This window comes from Lasiodiplodia theobromae, assembly GCF_012971845.1.
Source record: "Lasiodiplodia theobromae strain AM2As chromosome Unknown scaffold_6, whole genome shotgun sequence".
Lineage (NCBI taxonomy): Eukaryota > Fungi > Ascomycota > Dothideomycetes > Botryosphaeriales > Botryosphaeriaceae > Lasiodiplodia > Lasiodiplodia theobromae.
The window spans coordinates 1,015,887-1,036,038 of record NW_023336552.1 but is presented as its reverse complement, the minus strand read 5'-3'; the positions used below and the strand labels follow the sequence as shown (position 1 = coordinate 1,036,038).

Sequence of the window (20,152 nt, the reverse complement as noted above, 5' to 3'; positions counted from 1 at the left end):
GCCTAGGTCGACGCTCCCAAGGGTCCCGAAGCGCGCTACGCTATCCTACGCAATTACCGGCGCGGCACGCCAGCGACCGGACCCTGTCACCGCGACCCTCTTTTCCGCATAAACCGCCATCCACCACCGGGGGGAAAGGAAGCTGCCCACAGCTCCCCCTGCACGACTCGGCCTTCGATTGCTCCCTCTTCGACTGCTGCGAGCCAGCTTCCTACAAGCTCGCCGCCCCGAAACTCTCGCGTCACCACGGTGCCTCCGACAACTCACCCCCGGCCGAGCAGGACCGCCATGGTGCTGAAGAAGGTACAAGGCCTGCTTAGCAGGCGCCCTGGCACCAGTGAGCTTCCCCGCTGTTCTTCTGTCTAGAGCGCCTGCTGACGGCTGGCGATAGGCGCATCTGATGACAATACCCCCACGTACGATCAGGATTCGCCAGAGGGAATCGCTGCGAGGGGCGTGGTACGTCAAACATATCGCCGTGAGCTTCTGCAGAAGTGCTGATTCAGATGTACAGCGGCTGTTTTGCGAGTCTGGCGGCCCAAATAACTCTGTAAGTTTGAGCTCTCCGTGTCATGGCCTCCCTCGGGCCGCCGCTGATCACTATTCTTCCATAGAACGAAGAGATCCAGTACCTCCCGGAAATCGTAACCGCCGCCGAGTCCTCACCCGTGGCCGCCGAGGCTTGCGCCTACCAGATCCGCAAGTTCTTGTCCAAGGACAACTACTCAAAGCCTCATGTGCAGTATAACTCGATCATGCTGATCCGCATCCTTACCGATAACCCCGGTCCCACCTTCACCCGCAATATCGACTCCAAATTCGTCAGCACCGTCAAAGACCTCCTCCGCAATGGACGGGATCCCAGCGTCCAGCAGATCCTGCGGGAGACGCTGTTTTCGCTGGAGAGGGACAAGGCCTATGACACCAATTTGAATCCGCTGTTTCACATGTGGCGCAAGGAGTACGTTCATGGCAATGGCGGCGGCAACGGTCCTCGCACGCTCAATGCCCCGCCGTTTGACCCCAGCCAAACGCGGCCATCAGGAAACGGCGACGGCCAGAGCAGCCGGCGCTCGCGTGGTCTCCCCTCGCCTTCAGAGCTGGCAGCACGGATCGAAGAGGCGCGGACAAGCGCGAAGCTTCTACTGCAGCTAATCCAGAGCACCCCCCCGGAGGAGCTTGGAAGCAACGACCTGGTCAAGGAATTCGGCGAGCGATGCCAGCAGGCGCAGCGCAGCATTCAAAACTACATCAACACGGCTACCGAGGACTCGACGCAGGCTGATGACGAGACGATGCTCACGCTGATTGAGACGAACGAGCAGCTGTCGCTCGCGCTGACCAAGCATCAGCGCGCTTATCTGGCTGCTCGACGCACCAACTCCTCCAGCAACTTGCACAACAACGGTGTGACCTCTTCTTCCACTCCGACGCCAACTCCGCCACCTCCTGCTGCTGCTGTCGTCCCTCCTCCCGCCGCAACGCCTCCTCTCTCCCCCGAACAGACCTACGCGCCCCCGCCTAACCCACCTCCGCACCTGCAGCAGTCGCTCGCCGCCCGCGAGAGCCGCGACTCTCCCGAAGCAGATGATCCTTTCTCGGACTCTCATGCTGCTAATCAGCCGCACCCGCTGGAGCCCCAGCACTACGGTACTTCTGGAATCAGGCCAGGCAACGATTTCCAGAGCACGCCGAGCTATCTGCACAGGCAGGAGAGTGCGGATGTGAACAGGACGATGCATGGGGCGGCGACGGGTCCAGAGCCGGAGGTGCCAGATGTGAGCCCGGTGGAGGAGAGAAGAGTAGTGTACAGGTACTAGAGTGGAAATTGTACGAGGGATGGAGACTGGTCAGTCAGAAGATTGTAGGTTATTCGGCGTGGTTCCATGGAGAAGAGTGTGAAGCAGTGGGCTTGGAGACTTTCTTATTCTTAGTCCTTCATCTTTCTTTTTCTTCCCAATGACTTTGGAGGCACACGAGATACCACACGCTTGCTTGTTGGATAAAATGCGATCATGCTATTCTTTCTTCGTTATCCCCGCTGTCGATTGTTCCGTCTTACATCTTCTACGAAGTCTACATTGCAAGTGATCTCACGTGAAATAGAACGTTAGTGGTCTCCATCTGACTCCACAAACCCGCTGATCCTCACGGAGACCTCCCCAAATCCCTCATCAGATTCCGCAGGCTCATAATCATGGGCGGCAACTCATCCTTCCCTGAATTCGGATAATTGCCCTCCAGCACCTGCGCGCCCACACGCATGACCTGGCTTGGCTGGATCTCGACAAATCCTCCTCTTCCGTCACGACTGCTACTCCCACCTTCTTCCTGTTCCTGTTCCTGCTGCTGCTGCTGCTGCTGCTGCCGCCGCCGCAGCCGCCGTGTTCTCCCGTCAGCCTCCTCCTCCTCTCCTGCACGTTCTCGATGCCAGTCGAAGCCCAGCACCGGCGTCCCGACGCCGTGCGCCAGAAACGCCTCCTGCTCCCGGCCCTTGGCGCCATCCAGCCGCACCGGGACCGTACCATGCGCGCCCACGCTGTCCGCGGCACCCGCGGCACCCGCGCTGCCACCTACTACGAGGTCTGTATGCATGCTATGCACCACCCCACCACCACGACCACCACCAGTCCCGTCCGTCATCGTCGTCGTCACCGCCCCCGCCGATGCCGTCATCCTCTCCCTCAGCACGGCCCACACCCACAGCGTCAGGGCGGCGTAGTAGACGGCGATGGCATCGGCGCCGCGCAGCTGGTACGGCGGGACGCTGCGGGCGGCGCGGAGGACCTGGCCGGCGTGCCAGACGGCGGTGCGGGAGGCGCGCGTGGTGGGCCATGATGATGATGAGAAGTCGGAGTTGGAGGAGTTGGGATCGTTGTTGTTATTGTTGACGAGCATACTCGCGCACGCGCGGCGCGCCTCGGCCTCGCCGTACTTGCCGGCGAAGCGCTGCATGTCGTCGAGCGAGGCGTGCAGGTGCATTTGGAGGAACTCGGCGAGGAGGGTGAGGACGGCGGGGGCGCGGGGGTGGGTGGTTTGGAGGGTTTGGAGGAGGGTGGAGCTGTGGGGAAGGGGAGAGGGGGTCAGTCGAGAAGTGTGGGAGAAGAGAGTATTGTTGAGACGTACAGCTCTTGCCGCCGGCTTTGGAGCCAGAGGTGGGCGGTGGGATCGTCGTGGGATGAGCTCTCTTGCGTGATGGATGCTTGTTTCCGGTAGTCCCAGACCATTGCCCCGACACCGTGGACGAAGATTGAGGTCGCCCTGTCGAAGTCGGCATCGCCGGATAGGGTGTTGAGGCGGTCGGGCTTTATGAGGATGTCTCTTAGTGAGTTGAAGACCGGGTCAGGGGCCCGGACTTTAGAGAGGTGAATGGCTCTCCAGGCAGACGGGGACGGCGCGAGCCAGATATCTCTTTCCGCGGGAAACGGGACACTGAACTCTGAATAGGAGGTCAGTGGATTGCGGGTCATAGTAAATGCTACCAGAATGTCGTGTTCGAATAAATGGTAGACGAGCCTGTGCACCGGTCAGTAAGATGGTTGGATCTAATCCTAGACCACTGACCGTTTGTACGATTCTTGTTCCACCCATTGCCTCCACTTTTGTTCCAGCGTGGCATCATCATCGTCGGGTGATGGGATGATACGTTTGTAGAAAGACTTGTTGAATGCGCCGGCCTTTCTCAAAGCCTGATATCCAATGATTAGTACATGCAGTAATGATTTATGGAGGCAACGGACCGTGCAAAGAGGTTGCAAGTTGCTTTCGGCAATCTCCATCTGTCTCTTATAGCCGCACCAAATGCCGATATCAATCCATATCATGTAGGCTTGAAGATACTGTAAGTCCCGAAGGACGCTGTTGTCCTTCTCAACCTAACGAAGTCAGCAAGCCTGCGAGTACTAGAAGTTGTACTTTGGACTCACTAAATTACTTAGGGCCACCCTGACTATTTCCTGAAGCAAACCCCCTGTTTTACCGACAGCCATGATACCAAAGCAGACACATCCAGCTGCAATAAGGGCAGTGAGAAGCTCTGCCCTCGTGGTCTGGGAAACATGAGTATGCGGATGGATCCAAGCGTCGGTCTCCAATTTCTTTGCTATTCCATTCTTGATCAAGATATCCAAGAATTTGGCGGACGGGAACGATGGAATAGATACTTTTGATCCGACGGTCTGGATCACGAGCTGAAGGATTCGATCCCTGGTCTGCTGGCTGAGTTTATCCTGGATGATAAGATCGACGGAATAGGGCCAGTGGGGAGATGCAGCAACGTCGACGTTGTCGCTCTCGAGGGGCATTCGCGGATGATCACTGAATGCATTCTGGGCGGATGATGGTTTCCAAAACCTAAAACTATCAGAGCCGAACAGTAAAGTCCAGCTTTAGTGTGTACATACCAAGGAGATCTTTCGAAAGCCTCGCGCCGCGAAGCTGTCTCTTCAGCATCTTGGCCTATTTCGGGCCCGTCATTCTGGTCTGTCTGCTGTCTCGTCTCGGCGGTCTCGAGACCCTCGAAGAAGGAAGGAAAACCGGCATCGAAGTCGAATTCCAGGGTTTCGATATCGTCAAGCACAAGATCCGTGGTCTGCATGAAGTCTAGAACATCGTAAGGCAAATGCGGTGGGGGCAAAATGTCCATCCTGTGTGCCTCAGGCGCCATCATGTGATCGAAGTAGTTGGGCAGGCCCACTGAAGCATTGGGAATGGGCAGTTCAGTCACAGAGCTTATATTCGCTGGTGGTGAAAAGCTTTCATTTGGTAAGATGGTGGAGCATTGGCTCTGTCGCCGTTGATCGGTTAATGCTGGCGTCGAGAGCTCGCAAGTGGATTGAGGACTAGGGAGACCGGCTGACTCGTTCTCCGGCGCAGCGCTGCTGAAGCAAAATGAAGACTGCCTGTCTACGCATTTTTCATTTTGAATTCGACAACGCTACAGTCATCAGTTTCACCATTCACGTGGCTATTTTGAGACTTACCTTGCAGGGTCTTTCCTCGTCACACTTTGCTTTTGCTGCAGCACAAGGCTCGCAAGCTCTGCTTACACGGTCAACTCGCCTTCTTTGGGGAGGTTTGCCTTCCAAGGCATTTTTGGCGTGAGCGGCCTGGTGTCGTTGCAGAATATCCCTGGGGCGCGTCAGAAACCCGGCGCCGATCATCGGAAACGGCCAGTTTAGATTACCGTCGATTAAAGCCTTTGGAGCATTCAGGACATCGGAAAGTGCGCGCATTCTGATCTGGTAGATAGTGAGCCAGAGATGAAACTGCTTGGGCATAGTTAAACTGACGAGAATTTACATGACGGCTGAGATGGTCAGCGCGTTCGTAGGTCCTGTTGCAGAAAGGGCAGGAATGCATCTGTGTGGTATGCTTTGCAATGGGTTCGTGCCGGTTGGTCGTTGTGCTTCGGAAAGAGAGTGTGGAGAGGAGTGGAACTGCGGGGGCCTAGGTATATGCATCGGAATGTGGGGGGTAGAATCTGGGGAAGCGGGGAATCTATCCGCGTACCCCTCCCCGCACGGGCTATCAACACTCATCACATAGCCGATTCGACAACGTGTTGGTGGGTCCTCGGAGCTAAATGCATCGGGAAGTCTATTGACGGGAACATGATAGGCGTTGAGTTGCGGTATGAACGAAGGGAAGGCACAGCTAACTAGCTCAATCAGGGAAGGCGCGACCCTTCACAACCCTTTCCTTCTCAATGACACATGGTCGGCTTCGTGGGGTCGGCAGCCTGCGCCCATTTACCAGTAAACGCCCGAATACGCTTGCCCGTGAAGAAAACAACGATGCCCAGCACGCCAAACACGGCCGTCAACCCGGCGTATGTCCCGAACGAGCCGTCATACCCATCCGTCTCAATGAACTTGGCTACGCCGTAGCTCGTCCCGAAGCTAACGAAGCCGCGCAACGCGCAAATGACGACCAGCAGCGGGCCTCCCCTTGCCGGGTATGAGTCGAGCAGGTACGTGATGGCAGCAATGTTGGCGCCGACGAAGCAGAAGTAGTAGGCGGCGTTGGCGAAGACGAGGGCGAACCAGTGGTAGCGGTCCGGGTGCTGGCACGCCTCGCCGTAGATGGTGGCCGCGAGCACCCCCACGCACACGGGCACCACCAGCGGAAGCAGCCGGTTCTCTGGCTCATGGATGCCGCCGTTACGCCGCGCCCGCCACTTGATTATCTTGTCCGATCCCGTGCCCAGCGCTGGAAGTGCCACCAGCGCCGTCACGATCTGCCCCGCGTTGACGTACGATGCCGCCGACGATGACCAGTTGTATGGCGGCGCTTCGATCACTGCTGCGTACGTCGTTCCGATGGCGATGTTGACTCCGATCGTCAACCCGTTGAGGCAAAAGGCCCAGAAGACGTTCGGGAAGAAGAGCACTTGCACCATCGCCTGTATATGCGTCAGTTACTGCTGGTATAAGAATGAGCGGCACTGACCTTCAGCGTGTAGTACGCCTGCTTCCAATCTGCAGGCCCGACGAAGAGCCGCATATCAGAAAGTACAGTACGGGGTTGATGGTTGATCAGGTCGAGCGGAGGCCGTGTCGATGTTGTGACTGGAGCGAGCACTTCTCCTGATCCATCTCCACTTGCCGATGTCCATTGCACCATATCATTTGCTTGGTAGGCGCTGAGAGGCCGCTCGTACCTCGTCTCCGGAACGAAGAATATCGACAGGATGAACTGGAGCACTGTCACTCCTGCCCCCAGGATGTACCAGTATCGCGGAGTTATGGCACCAGCAATAGGCGATGCGCAGAGAACGAGGACAGCGCTGAGGATGGTTTGAGTTGCCGACTGCAGCATCAGCGTGTGACTTCTCTCGTGAAGAAAGTGGATTTCCTGTTGACGTCCGTCAGTTTCATCAAGGTTGGCATCTCTTATCGATTTTCATACCTGGACCATAAGAGGAACGAGCGCCTCACTTTGACCGGCCGCCAGCCCGAGAACGAGCCGTGCTGAGAAGTGCCAGGTATAATCCTTCGCAAACGCACACAACACAGCTGAGAAGATGAGCAAAAGGGTGGAGAACATGAAAACAGGACGTCGACCAATCGCCAGAGCGATAGGGACAGAGATGATGTTTCCAATCCCCATGAACATTGAAGGGTAAGTCATCAGAGCGGTAATGTCTGCATAGTCGGCACCGGCAGCAGAGTAGCCAGGGATGTAGAAGCTGAGCAAGCCGCCAAATCCGGATACCATAGATAAGCCGATGGAGGAGACTGTCGGATTCATCAGCCGTATACCCGTGGACACTGGGGCGAAGGGCACTCACAGACGGAGACCAGCATGACGAAGATGAACTTGCGCCATGGAGACAGGTTCAACGGATCTACTTCTCATCAGGTCGCTTACAGCCTTTCGGGTCATCGAAACTCTAACCACGTGGATCCGAACTCGGTGTTGGAATTAGGCACGTTGCAGACTCCTCTGCCAACCTGACCGTGCCCGTCACATCTGAGACTTCCTTCGGCTTGGTGTAGCTGTCGACAATTTCGCGGTGTTCCACGGCGCTTTTCTTCGAGTCATCCATGTTGATGGAATGGCGTTTATCTCGTGGTAAGGAAAGAGGTGAATGGAAAGCAGTAAGGCGAGGTTGGTGTCAACAAGACGATGATCGCTCTGGGAGAGGGGGTTATATGGTACCTCGCCTCTGCAACTTCTTAATGCCGGCATTACTACCGCTACTAGACGATTGGCCGGACGTGGAGGCGTGGCTGTTCCCCAGATTGTGTTGTTGTTTTGGGGGTGGCTCAGTGGAATTGCGGGGGCGGGATCTGTGGGCAGGCGCTGGATTGGCCCAGACTTGGTGGAGTAGCTGTGGCGCCCAGTCCACCAAGCCTCGGAAAGCAACCGCACGGCAACTTCCACGTCGGAAAGAGGCTGGCGCCGAGGTGAGTACGGTGCTCTCGATATTGATATTCATGCTCGATGGGGTTATACAGGGTCTTCTTCTGTCTAACCACATGGAGTAGGTTCTGGAGTTACGCCCAACCAATGCGCTTCACTTTAGAGGTACCTCAGAGGCGCTAATCAACTTCATCAGAGATATTTACTACCAAAACTGTCTAGACATTCACACTTTCACGAAGGGCAAAATGACTTTGCTCGGGTGCTCCGGACCCAAGTGAATTCTGTGCGCTCCCTTGTTCTTCTCATGTTCTGGCCTTGGAGCAGAATATGACTTGAACTCTGCCAGGCTGGGGTATTGTCCACCCACCTGCGATTATGCGGCGTTAGCGTAACTCCTTTGCAATAATTTTGGTGAGTACTTACTGCAATATTCACTGACTCGCCCGCCTCAAAATCTATGCTCACATTCCAGATGCCGATCTCCAGCTTGACAATCTCTCCAGGCGGGATCTTCTCCTCGACTTCATGTGGATGAAAGGGGAATTGCGGGTGAATGCTTTTACTCTCGTCGATCTTCCGGTGAGAAGCCCTCAGCTGCCCTACACTGCCTTGGTGTAGGTTCAAGCTGGCACGCTGTTTCTCGGGAATCTCGTCAATACACTTGACCGGTGTGGCCTCTACCGGGAAGTTGAGATGCATCAAGACGTTGCCATCCTTGTCTTTTTTCCGAATGATGACAAACACACACATATCATCCTTATCTGGACATGACATGTGTAGCTCGGCCTTCGGGAGACCAAGCAGCCTTGCGCGCTCGGTGAAGGTGTAGTCGAACTCGGCCACACTGCCGAACTTCTCGGAATTGTACTCTTGTACCGCTGCCTCCTTCTGTTGCTCACTGCCTAGCTTACCACCACTCTGAAGATACAGTTCGCGGTATTCCGTGTTCGGGACAGGATAGTCGTCAAGGACGATATCATCGATGGCTTTCCTGTCACCGAACTGCAGCACCGACCACCGCACCTTTGGCGTCTTCTCCCATCCATTTTCCAAGCCCTTGAGGTAACGGTCGAAGAACACAGCCAATTCCTCATTGCTCTCGTGCACGCTGTAGAGCTCGAACCACTCCTGGTAGGGGCTCCACTTGAGCCACTTCCGCTCATCGGGCATCTCCAGCCACGCGCGGACGCTCCCCATGGTGTGGATGCCAGAGACGTCGCTGCCGCAAATAAACGCCGGAGTCCGGATCTTGGTCATATCGATGCGCTTGTCCTTCCAGTACACATTGGCGGTTGGGCACCGGCGATACATCTCGGCGAAGTCCTCAACGCCGGAGCCGCCCTTGATGATCTCCTTGGTGATGAGGTCAAAGTTGCTCATGCTGAAGATGCCGCCGCGCACGAACTGCTCGCGGAAGAGATCACCCATTCCCTCCCACGGCGCGATAGCCTTCAGGCTAGGCGGGTTCAGGGCGGCGACGAACCACTGGCTGATGGCGAGGGCGCTGTTGCCAGCCATGCCGACGGCGCCGTTGCACCAGTCCAGCCGCGCGACGGCCTCTACGACGTCGTAGCCGTCCTCGGCGTCCTGGCTGCCCATGACGGGGATCTGGCCGTCCGAGTTGCCCGTGCCGCGGCCGTCGACGCTGACCAGGGCGTACCCCTTGGCGCACCACCGCGCCGGGTCGAGCCCTTCGAACTTTTCGAGGCCCGACAGGTCAGCCCGCCGCACGCAGCAGTGCCACACGGTCATGGGTAGCATCGACAGCGCAGAGTACTTCTTGCCGTAGCACGACCAGGCCAGGATGGCGGGCACTTTTTCCGGTGCGTCGGCCGGCCGGTACACGTCGACGTAGAGGCGGCATCCGTCGCGCACCACGATCTCGACGTCGTGGTCGATGCGGATGGGCGTCGTGAGTGGCCGTGTGTCTGGTGCCAGCTGCCAGCCTGCAGGGAGCACTTCGGTCTTTCCCGGATTGAAGCCTTGGTAGTTGTTTTGGCCCACCTCGGGCAGGCCGATTGGTTTGTAGGCGATTTGGATGGGGATGGGCATGACGGTGTTTTCTGGTTCGGCTTTTCTTTTCTTTTTCCTAAGCTCTTTCTTTTTTTTTTTTTTGCTGCCGAAAAAGGGACAAGAAGCTTGGGGGGTCTGGAAAGAGCAAAGTAAGAGGGAATGGTAAGTCAAAAAACGAAATCACGGATTCTGGAGAACATTTGAACACATCCCACGTTTCCGGGCTGTGGAGAGGCTCAGCAATGCTCGGAAGCGCATTGTGCCGAGTCGGGATGGATTTCCAGGGTCGGCGCCCGCACTGCCGTGGGAACTGTGGCTGATGTGGTTGCGGAAAGAGCGCGGGACTGTGGGGGATCGACAGCGCACCCCGCAATGGCTCTACGCGTTTTGGCCTGGGAACCCTGCTCCACACCCGCAATCCCTACGGAAGACCCACAGTCCCTACGGAAGTGCGTTGAGCATGAGCAAAGTTGGTGATGCAGTATTTATTCGATTCCGAAGACCACCTCCATTTCCAGCTCCAACCACCGATCCCCTTTACTTCTGCATATCATTCATCTCCGCACCAAAGATTCGAACATGGGCAGCTACGATTACTCGTCAAAGAATCTACTCGAGCACGACGGCACGGCTTACGGCGATTGGCGCGATGACTTCCACCGAGATGGAATCGCCATCATCAAAAACGTAATCACCCCCGAAAAGGCCGAGTACTACCGCCAGAAGCAGATCGAGTGGCTCCAGTCGTTCGGACTCGGCTTCGACCCCAATGACAAGAGCACCTGGACTCAGGACCATCTACCTGTCAGCTTCAAGGGCGGCATGTACTTTGCCTACTCGGTCACACACGAGAAGTTCATGTGGGAGGCGCGAACGCAAGTTTACCTTTCGACACACTCGTGAGGACCATTTAGTTGACAAGAACAACCAGGGAACCCAAGATCCAGCAGATCTTCACCGACCTCTGGGGCACCGACGAGCTGCTTTGCTCCTTCGACGGTATGAACATCACGCTTCCGAAGCAAAAGGACCTGACCTGGTCGCCATGGCCGCACTGCGACCAGAACCCGCAACGCAAGGGCATGCAGTGCGTGCAAGGCCTCCTCAACTACGCCCCCAACGGGCCGCAGGACGGCGGCCTCATGCTCATGAAGGGCTCCTCCAAGCTCTTCGACACTTTCTTCCGCGAAACGCGCCAGCAGGCAGCACACGAGGACGCGCCGCCGCCCGAGGAGGACTTCAAAGACCTGTTCATCTTCACCGAGGAGGACGTCAAGTGGTTCGAGGACCGCGGCTGCGAGCTCATCAAGACGTGCTTGGACCCGGGCGACTTCGTGCTTTGGGACAGCAGGACTATGCACTACGCCAAACACCCCGAGGGCGACGTCATCCGCTCGGCCCAGTACATCTGCATGACGCCCGCAAAGTTTGCGAAGAAAGAGGACCTGGAGCTGAAGGCCCAGATGTTCAAGACTCATCAAGGGACGACGCATTGGCCGCATTGGTGAGTTAATGACTTCCGAATCGTACGGACGAATGACTGACTTGTTGTGTTACTTGCAGCAACATCCGCAAGCAGGGCCCGCCTATGAGGAATGGAAAAGTAGATTCGTTGGACAGGTCGGCGCCTATCGATCCGCCCGAGATCACAGACCGGATCCTGCAGCTTGCGGCAGTGAAGGCCTACTGATTGTGATTTAGTGACTATTTAGTTCAATGGAAGATCGATCACGAACTGCCATGCTTTGTATTTTATCTTTCAGATATGAGCGTGAATGAGTGAAGACCCGCCACATTAATGCTGCTATCACAAGGACCGGAACCCAGGTTAATTAACACTGCGTTAGAAGTTTATCATAAAGAATAAACCCGCATTATTTTTTCTCGTTCACAAATGATGTGATATGGTGGGGTGCAAAACCATAATTGAGCTCTCTGTGCACCGCGAATGGCGTGTCACTTTTTCCTATATAGGTAGCGCATGTTCGGAAGTGACTGAAGTTAACGATATAATTAAGGTGTTTTACTTTTGGTCAAAAGTTTCAGCAAAGTCGAGTTCTTATCACCTTCTGGGGAATCTACGAGTCAGTCACAGAGCTCTCCCTGCAACCACTGACTTGGAGCTATTAACCCAAAGCACCCGCTCCACCAACCTTCCACCAACCTCCACGAGCATCGCTGACCAAGAATTCACCGTCCACGATGCCGCTCAACAATCAATCTCTCAAGAAGATCCTCGGGGCGGTAAGTTCACGCTCTCCCACCCTTTCTCGCCGCCTCTGCTTCCCCCGCCCGCCCTCGACGGTCCGCTACGCTCGTGTCAGCCCCGTGGCTACCATCGTAGGCGGCGCGGCTGCGGTGACGGGCGCGGCAGCATACCTCCTCCAGCCCACCGCGTTCAAAGAAGAGAATGCTGCGATCTTTGTGCCACAGATCAGCTCCCTGAAGAAGGACGGCGGCAGCAGCAACATCCAAAGCCCCGTCCGTGCACTCAACCTCGCCGACGCGAACGAGGTGTTACGTCGCGAACAGAGCTCGAAGCTCTTCGACGCCGGAAATGGGCAGCGCGGACGCTGCGACGTCGTCCGCGTGCCCAGCAACAGCCCCGTCGAAGACGAGTTCGTCGTGGGCACCCAAGTAGGACCTGGAAGGAGCCAGTGGACCTTCTGGGGCGTCTTTGACGGACATGCGTAAGTATCACTCTTCTTAATTGTGGACTCTTTAGCAGATTGCTGAACTTTACAATTAGAGGCTGGGCCACCTCGGTCCTCCTGAGAGAAAACCTTATATCCATGGTATCAGATCACCTGGAGGAGCTCCCTGCAAACGCACCCTCGCCAGAGATCTCATCCGCCATCATCAAGGCCTTCATTTCCGTCGACGACAGCATAAACGCCGCCGCCCTCGCCGCCATGAACGGTCCCGACGCCCAACCTGGCTCCGCGGAGGTCCTCTCCGCCATCGCCCCCGCCATTGCCGGATCATGCGCCTTGCTCGCCGCCTACGACCCCCGCTCCACCACTCTCCGTGTCGCCTGCACCGGTGACTCGCGCGCCGTGCTGGGCCGCGTCGACGCCGACAGCGCAAAGCCAAAGTACACGGCCGTCCCGCTCTCCAAGGACCAGACCGGCAAGAACGACGACGAGTACGCTCGCCTGACGGCCGCCCACCCGGGCGAGGAGGAGACCATGATCAACCGCGAATCCGGCCGCATACTCGGCCTGGCCGTGACACGTGCCTTCGGTGACCACCGTTGGAAGTGGCGCGAGAGCGACATCACCGAGGCCCAGCAGCGGTACTGGTCGTCTGGCCCGCGGCCCAACTCCAGGACGCCTCCCTACCTGACCGCCGAGCCCGTCATCGAAGAAACCCGCATCAACGTCGGCGTCAAGGCGGGATCAACATCAACCGGAGGTGGTGCCAACAACCAGCAGCAGCAACCGCAGCAACCGCAGCGCGGCGACTTCCTCATCCTCGCCAGCGACGGCTTCTGGGACCACATCTCCAACGAAGACGCCGTCGAGTGCGTCGCGCGCTGGATCGCCGCCAAGAAGGCCAACAACCTGCGCGGCACGCCGCCGAGCCTGCTCAAGGACAAGGCGCCCAAGCGCAACGAGCACTGGTGGCTCGACGAGGGCCGCTACGTCGAGTGGCGCGCCACCCCCGAGTACTTCGTCGTCGAGGACGACAACGCCGCCACCCACCTCGTCCGCAACGCCTTTGGCGGCTCTCGCAGGAACCTGTTTTGCGGCGTCATGAGCGCCTATCCGCCCATCAGCAGGAACGTCAGGGACGACACCACCGTGCAGGTCGTATTCTTCGGAGACGTTTGAAAAGCAGTTGGAAGGATATAACTTTGAAAAATGAGGGGGGGGGGAAAGTCATGTATGTGTGGGCGGCGTTTGGACGTAGACTCTATGAGCACGATGGGCTGGTTTGGCTGCTGCTGCTGTATGAGGGATTCTCGTCGGACGGAAAAGTAGAAAAGATGACCGGATCTTTGACGCGAAGGTTGAGTTCGGACTGCTGCTCTGCGGAAGTCTTCTGGAAACGCGTTGGACTCAAACAGCTGTTTCGACCGATGATTACTCCTGAAGAAGCTTCAAATACAGGCGGAATTATACAGCTTAGCGTGGGAATGATTCAAATAGATGGAAAATACCGCAGACCCGTAATGGACAGCAGAATGAAGAAACTGGGAATTGCTACTGAATGAAGCAAGGAAAAGAGCTGCTGCCATTTTATCTCCATAGAACGCCGTCGCTGTGGTCTCGTTGATGCTAATAGGTAGCTCGGATAAGGGTAAGGATCCCCCCCTTCGCCGAAGGCATCACTCCAAATTTAGGAAGGAAAAAAATAAAAAATAAGAGGTAAATCAATCCAGGTCGTCAAATGACCAACCGTCCCGCTGCCTGGAGGTCGCTACACCATCGTTATCTCCGCTTCCCGCAGGAGGGGCAACCGAAGACGACGAGCTGGCTTCCCCGACATCGACCGCCCTTCCCTTGCCCTTGTCGACCTTGTCCGAATCCGCAGCTGCAGGAACGTCGTTTCCAGAGCTCTCCTGCTTGCTTGCATCATCGGCTACCGCGCTCTCACCTTCTCTCGCTCTCGACTCCTGAGCCTGAGATTGGGCTTGAGCTGCGGCTGCGGCTGCGGCTGCGGCCTCGGCTTCGGCCTCAGCCGCCTCGCGGCGCTCGGCTTCCTCCCTATCCTGTGCATCTCTCCGTGCTTGCGCCTCAGCCTCTTCCCTCGCAGCGACCATCCTTTCACCGAGACCGGGCCACAGGCTCGCCACGAACAACGCCAGAGAGCGCTCGACCCCCCTGAGCCTCTCCCTGAACCACGTTCTCCGCTGTTGCTGATGCTCCTGCAGTAGCCTGTGCGCTACTTCTTCCGGCGAGGGCTCTCTTCTTCTCCTGCGGCGGGCTGGAGGGCCGATATCAACAGCTGGTTCCTCATTCGCCTGGTCTCGCGCAGCACGCTGCTGCTGAGGTGGTGGCGGATGTGGGATGCCCACCAGGTTCTCAAAGTAGCGCCGGAAGCGATCCCAGTGGTTGCCGAGCACACGCTCGCGCAGGATGCCCGCCTGGAAAATGTAGATAGCGAGGCCACAGAGTGAGAGCATGAAAGTACGTTGCCAGCCCGCGCCACTGAAGAACCACAGCATACCGAATATCCGCAACAGAAGCCAAAAATGCGTCGCAATCGCGGCGATCGGCAATTGGTTAGCCTCCTGTTGTTGCTGAAGGACTTGTTGTTGTAGCTGAGGCTGCATTCCGGCCAAAAAGGGATTTTGGACAGGATGCTGGTGCTGATTCTCACGAGCAGCTTCTCCAGCGGGAGGAAACACATCTGCCTGTGCACCAGGAGCAGCGGCATGCTGCTGCGGTTCCATAGGGTGGACAGATCTATCTGTGTGACTAGCGCGTGTGGGTGCCATGAGGCGAGCGACATCACTGAGTGCACGCTGATAGGCCAAGTTCTGTGTCAGTGCATCTCCGAAGGAGGAGCCAGGCGTAGTGAATGTTCCATTTGGCGAATACACGATCGCGTGAGGTCCATTGGGGGAAGATAGCAAAAATACATCGTTTGTATTCGCAGCCTCAGAGCTCGTACCTGTCCTGGTGTTGTTTGCAGCAGCCAGAAGATTACTTGTCCGGGTGGCAGAAGCTAAGCCAAATGCGTCCCTCATGCTTTGAGTCTCTTGCCGTCTGGCTGAGATGTGGTCGCCGAGGGTACGTATAAGACGGCGAGTAGCACTGCGCATGTTTTCATTGTCCATCTGCAACGAGACAAGCTCACGGCTGCGGGAGTACAGTGGATTGGCGACAAGCGTTTGCAGCAATTGGTCCATAGTGTTGAGATAAATGTTCAAGCGCTCAATCTCGATGGCAGCGCGCTGGAATTGCGCTGGGGGCATGCTCCACACCTCATCCCTGGAAACGTTCGGCGGCGCAAGAATATTGTTTATGACTGCAACCTGCTGCTGAGCAGCTTCCAGGTTGCTGTGCACCTGATCCAACATTCTTCGGGAATCCATAGCACTCATTGGATCCGGAAATCTGATCGGTGGCCTGGGATCGATAACCATGGGAAGCTGAGGAAGCCCGAAAGCAGGCTGTTGCTGAGGAAGTATGAATGGGCCATTATTCACCGAAAAGCTCCACCGCTCGCCGTTTGGACCGATCCCACCCTGTGTTATCGTGACGCGACCTGGTTGCGCTTGGGGTTGCGGCAGGTTCGTGGGAGCTGGCTGAGATACGGACCGGGAGTGCCCTCCAGGAGCCTGGCCATTGCTGCCGTCAGCAGGCTGGGTTCCCTCTTGCGGCCTGCGCTGATTCATGTTCATTTGCATCTGTTGCATTTGACGCAGGGCGGCTTGGTGTGCGACATTCATATGCTCCATGAATGCCGCTCCGGTAATGGGCACACCCTGTTGTACATTTGGGGCCGCGAAGGTGGCAATGCCTGGGCCGGGAGCACGATCGACACGCGGTGGCTGTGATTGCGGACGATTGAAAACCGTTGAGCGGGCATTGGGAGCGTTGTTCACGGGAGGGGCTTGGCGGAAAGGGTTGGTTGGCGGAGCAGTGGAAGACCGCGAAGTGTGAGCTTCGCTGAGGACCATGTGGAGGTTGTACACACGTCCCTGTTGAACCTGTACGATGATGTCAACATTTATAAGAGACCAAAAGTCGCTCAAGGAAAACAACCTCTCCGAACACTGCTCCTAGGCTGGTTTCGTTCAACACTACTCTTCCCAGGTAGATAATCCGCATGCGGTCCGGGGCTGGGTGCGACGGCAACGCATCTTTAATCTTGATTTTGAGCTCGCCGATTGTCAGGGCAGTGGACAAGGCAGCGAAAGTGATGCCGCCGTCAGCTTCGGGCGACGGCGACAGGACGCGCACATCAACCGTCTGGTCCGCCATGTCCAAAGTTCACAGCGCCAGGGTCTCGCAGCTCCGGTGGTTGGCGGCAGCTTTGACGCAGAGCTCCGAATAGGTGGCGGGAAGACGTGAGTACAGGCGCTTACGCGCGAACTCTGGTCGCGTGGTCGGTCAGAAGCCGGTGGCTCTGGCAAACAGCATCTGGGACATGAGCGGCAGCAGAAGGTGAGGCCAGAGTGGAAGTGGTGCTCTGAGGAAGGTGCCAGAAACGCCAGGTAGCGTAGATCGGCCTTAGCTGCACCTGCAGGGTCGCACAAGCGAGCTCACGCAAGCCGACTCCCCGGCGCTGCGGGCCACCACAGCGTCATCGCTGCCAATCTGCGCGCTTTCACCTCCGCCACTTCTTTGCACGCCGCCGCAATTGCTCTCCACCATATGCCACGATAAGATGGCGTCTTCGGGGATAGGGCTCGCCCGACCGTCCCATCGTCTCCAACTCGCCGTACGCGCCCACCCGCTGCGCCCGCGCACCGCCGCTCCATGTTCTTCACCGTGCACTTCCCGCTTTGGCTCCCCCGGCAGGACCTTTGCTGCATCCGCACGCCGCTTTGGATCCAGCCAACGCCAGAACAAAGATTCCTTCCGCTCGAGACTTGGTGAGGCCCTTAGGAACACGAAGATCGAATGGAAGCCCATCCCCATCGCGCTGGGCGTTGGCTTCTTAGGCGTTTTTCAGTTCTATCGCATCCAACGTGATGCGAAGACCCAGCCAGGTGACGATGATAGCTCCTACGCAGACAGTGAGAATGGAGATGGAGAAAGGCCACCGAAGAGGAAGAGAATCCGGCCCAGCGGTCCATGGTATGTTCCGGCTCGCTGTCTGCAGTAACTACGCTGACGCGGCGACAGGCAAGTTCAAGTCATGTCTACCCTGCCACTCAAGGCCCTTTCGCGCCTCTGGGGTCGCTTCAACGAACTCGATATTCCGTATTACCTCAGAGTCCCTGGCTTCAGGCTATATTCCTTCATTTTCGGCGTAAACCTCGACGAGATGGAAGAGCAAGACCTGCACAAATACCCAAACTTGGCCAAATTTTTCTATCGCGCACTCAAGCCTGGCGTGAGGCCGATTGATCCCAACCCAAATGCTATGGTGTCTCCCGCGGATGGCAAGGTCGTGCAATTCGGAACTATCGACAATGGCGAGGTTGAGCAGGTCAAAGGCGTGACGTACAGCCTGGATGCTCTGCTGGGGAGCTCTCCTCCTAGCAGGCGTAATTCAGATGCCGGATCTGACGTTTCCTCTTCCGCGCCATCACCGCATCCAAGTCCTGAGCGCACAACCGACGGACACCAGGAAATTATCAAAGCCGACGAGGAGTTTGCGAGGGTCAATGGTATCTCGTACACCTTGCCGAACCTCTTTTCGGGCCCACCGAAGGGAAAAAGAGGCGAAATTATCGATCAGTCCACCCCTCACAGCCCATCTACCGAAGCTGAGGTCCGCGCGGACCTTGAGTTAGGTAAGCGACCCTGGTGGAGTCCTATGACCACGCACCAACCCACGGCTCTCTATTACTGCGTGATATATCTTGCCCCTGGTGACTACCATCGATTCCACTCTCCCGTAAGCTGGGTAGCCGAGTCTCGGCGTCACTTTGCTGGCGAGCTGTATAGCGTCTCTCCATACCTGGTGCGTACACTGCCGGGTCTATTTACACTGAACGAACGAGTCGCTATTCTTGGGAGATGGCGCTGGGGCTTCTTTTCGTATGTCCCTGTCGGTGCCACCAACGTTGGATCCATCGTCATCAACTTCGATCGCGAACTGCGCACCAACAGCCTGACCACGGATACGGCTGCCGACCGTGCGGCAGCAGAGGCACAGAAGCGCGGCGAAGCATACTCTGGCTATGCCGAGGCAACGTACTACGGGGCTAGCTCCGTGCTCGGGGGCCATGCCCTGAAGAAGGGAGAAGAGATGGGTGGTTTCCAGCTGGGCAGCACGATTGTGCTCGTATTCGAGGCACCCAAGCCTCAGAGAAAATCAAGTCTTGATGAAGGGTTCACTGGCACAAAAGGAGGCTGGCATTGGACCATCGAGAAGGGCCAGAAGCTCAAGGTTGGGCAGGCGATAGGCTACGTGAGAACCGACTAGGTCCGGTCCCTGCAGGAAAGAAAGAGGGGAAATCGTTCTGTACCATGTAATCAGGAATTTCTTTGGTTTGTGTTTGTACAACTGTATCATGATTTTCGGAGATTAAGATGGTGGCTAAAATATTTTAGAGAGACTGCTCGTCCTTGAAGTGGCCCATCGGATCAGCATGCGCGTACCGGCAATTAACGCCTTGTGTTGGAAATTTCGGATTTTAAAAATGAAGGAGGATCTAAGGATTTTCAGCTGCAGATCCGGACGCATCCGCTCACAAGGTGTTTGATGAGATTTGTAAGGTTAGTAGTGGCCAGTGATCCCCCGCCCGCTCCTATAAGGTTGTGGGAATTGCGTAGGCAACTGACTGCTTGCCAATAGACGAGACTGAACGAAGCACAACTCATTATCCTTGACAGGTTGTCTCCACATGGAGCCACCATGTCTCAGTTCGATGCATTGGAAAGTCGGGACGAGGATGCCGGCGAAGCTGGGGAATGCTGACATTCAAGGGGTCTGTGGAACAAGACCAGCGGCAAACCGGTGGCTGCATGTCAGATGACTGTGGAGTCTGCGACACCACGTTGAAAAGATTTTCCTCGCAGGAGAGACGTTGGGTCTCGACAGGTGTACCAGTCCTTCCTGCTGCACCCCAAGCTTTTCCAGATGGCACAACACAAATCTCCTTGGTTAGCAGCGTGACATCCGCCCCTTGGACGTGCCACAGCAGGCCTTGTGCCCGGTAAGCAGCCGCCACGCGCGGGCGGTCCCTGGCATGGGGTTTGATTAGAGGTGTTGTTGAGGTGGAGGCCAACACTGCACGGTATATGACGGCAATATATGGGCCGGCGCAGCTGCTTTTGAGCCGCAATAAAGGATTTCGAATGACGACTGCAACAATCAAAGCGCAACAAGGATTGATAACGGCATGTGGAGTGAAAGGTCGGTGAGGCGTTTTGTGCTCCCCCAGCGTGCAGGTGGACAGCGGAAGTTGAAACGCTGCTCTGCACGGCGCCAACGAATCAAGGCCAAGGTTTGCAACAGGATAGTTGCCCGAAGCAGCACGTGTGCAACGTTACGCGCAACCGGGTCTGGAGCCTTTGCACGACAGCCAAACGATGGCGATCGCGAATGCATCGGGGCGGCTTGCAGCATGCGGATGGCGCACATCTTTTCTCTATTGTATCTCCCTTTGCGCTGCGTTTAAGCGGAAGCTGCCAGACCCAGG

General features: G+C 56.7%; 8 protein-coding genes across 8 annotated transcripts; 4 read left to right on the top strand and 4 right to left on the bottom strand.

The window, feature by feature from the left end:
- Positions 1–288: 288 nt before the first annotated feature.
- Positions 289–1,820, top strand: LTHEOB_2583 (Gat domain-containing protein; the record flags this gene model as incomplete). The annotated part of the gene is made up of 4 exons (XM_035511411.1): positions 289–337; positions 392–459; positions 515–550; positions 615–1,820. The coding sequence occupies 4 exons, from the start codon at positions 289–291 to the stop codon at positions 1,818–1,820; spliced, it is 1,359 nt and encodes a 452-aa protein (XP_035364292.1).
- Positions 1,821–2,148: 328 nt separating this feature from the next.
- LTHEOB_2582 (uncharacterized protein) lies at positions 2,149–4,669 on the bottom strand (the record flags this gene model as incomplete). The annotated part of the gene is made up of 6 exons (XM_035511410.1): positions 2,149–3,061; positions 3,127–3,516; positions 3,565–3,689; positions 3,741–3,875; positions 3,927–4,353; positions 4,404–4,669. 6 exons carry the CDS (start codon positions 4,667–4,669, stop codon positions 2,149–2,151), a joined length of 2,256 nt encoding a protein of 751 aa, XP_035364291.1.
- Positions 4,670–5,704: 1,035 nt separating this feature from the next.
- Positions 5,705–7,549, bottom strand: LTHEOB_2581 (MFS transporter; the record flags this gene model as incomplete). Its single annotated transcript, XM_035511409.1, has 5 exons — positions 5,705–6,403; positions 6,451–6,855; positions 6,910–7,238; positions 7,292–7,348; positions 7,414–7,549. 5 exons carry the CDS (start codon positions 7,547–7,549, stop codon positions 5,705–5,707), a joined length of 1,626 nt encoding a protein of 541 aa, XP_035364290.1.
- Positions 7,550–8,092: 543 nt separating this feature from the next.
- LTHEOB_2580 (Peptidase S9/S15) lies at positions 8,093–9,921 on the bottom strand (the record flags this gene model as incomplete). The annotated part of the gene is made up of 2 exons (XM_035511408.1): positions 8,093–8,236; positions 8,293–9,921. The coding sequence occupies 2 exons, from the start codon at positions 9,919–9,921 to the stop codon at positions 8,093–8,095; spliced, it is 1,773 nt and encodes a 590-aa protein (XP_035364289.1).
- A 540-nt stretch (positions 9,922–10,461) lies between these two features.
- On the top strand, positions 10,462–11,572 carry LTHEOB_2579 (Phytanoyl- dioxygenase; the record flags this gene model as incomplete). Its single annotated transcript, XM_035511406.1, has 3 exons — positions 10,462–10,742; positions 10,814–11,386; positions 11,446–11,572. The coding sequence occupies 3 exons, from the start codon at positions 10,462–10,464 to the stop codon at positions 11,570–11,572; spliced, it is 981 nt and encodes a 326-aa protein (XP_035364288.1).
- A 512-nt stretch (positions 11,573–12,084) lies between these two features.
- LTHEOB_2578 (Protein phosphatase 2c) lies at positions 12,085–13,715 on the top strand (the record flags this gene model as incomplete). The annotated part of the gene is made up of 2 exons (XM_035511405.1): positions 12,085–12,572; positions 12,632–13,715. 2 exons carry the CDS (start codon positions 12,085–12,087, stop codon positions 13,713–13,715), a joined length of 1,572 nt encoding a protein of 523 aa, XP_035364287.1.
- A 542-nt stretch (positions 13,716–14,257) lies between these two features.
- On the bottom strand, positions 14,258–16,817 carry LTHEOB_2577 (Ubiquitin family protein; the record flags this gene model as incomplete). Its single annotated transcript, XM_035511404.1, has 3 exons — positions 14,258–15,297; positions 15,502–16,543; positions 16,599–16,817. 3 exons carry the CDS (start codon positions 16,815–16,817, stop codon positions 14,258–14,260), a joined length of 2,301 nt encoding a protein of 766 aa, XP_035364286.1.
- A 406-nt stretch (positions 16,818–17,223) lies between these two features.
- On the top strand, positions 17,224–18,933 carry LTHEOB_2576 (Phosphatidylserine decarboxylase; the record flags this gene model as incomplete). The annotated part of the gene is made up of 3 exons (XM_035511403.1): positions 17,224–17,636; positions 17,685–18,298; positions 18,416–18,933. 3 exons carry the CDS (start codon positions 17,224–17,226, stop codon positions 18,931–18,933), a joined length of 1,545 nt encoding a protein of 514 aa, XP_035364285.1.
- Positions 18,934–20,152: the final 1,219 nt, after the last annotated feature.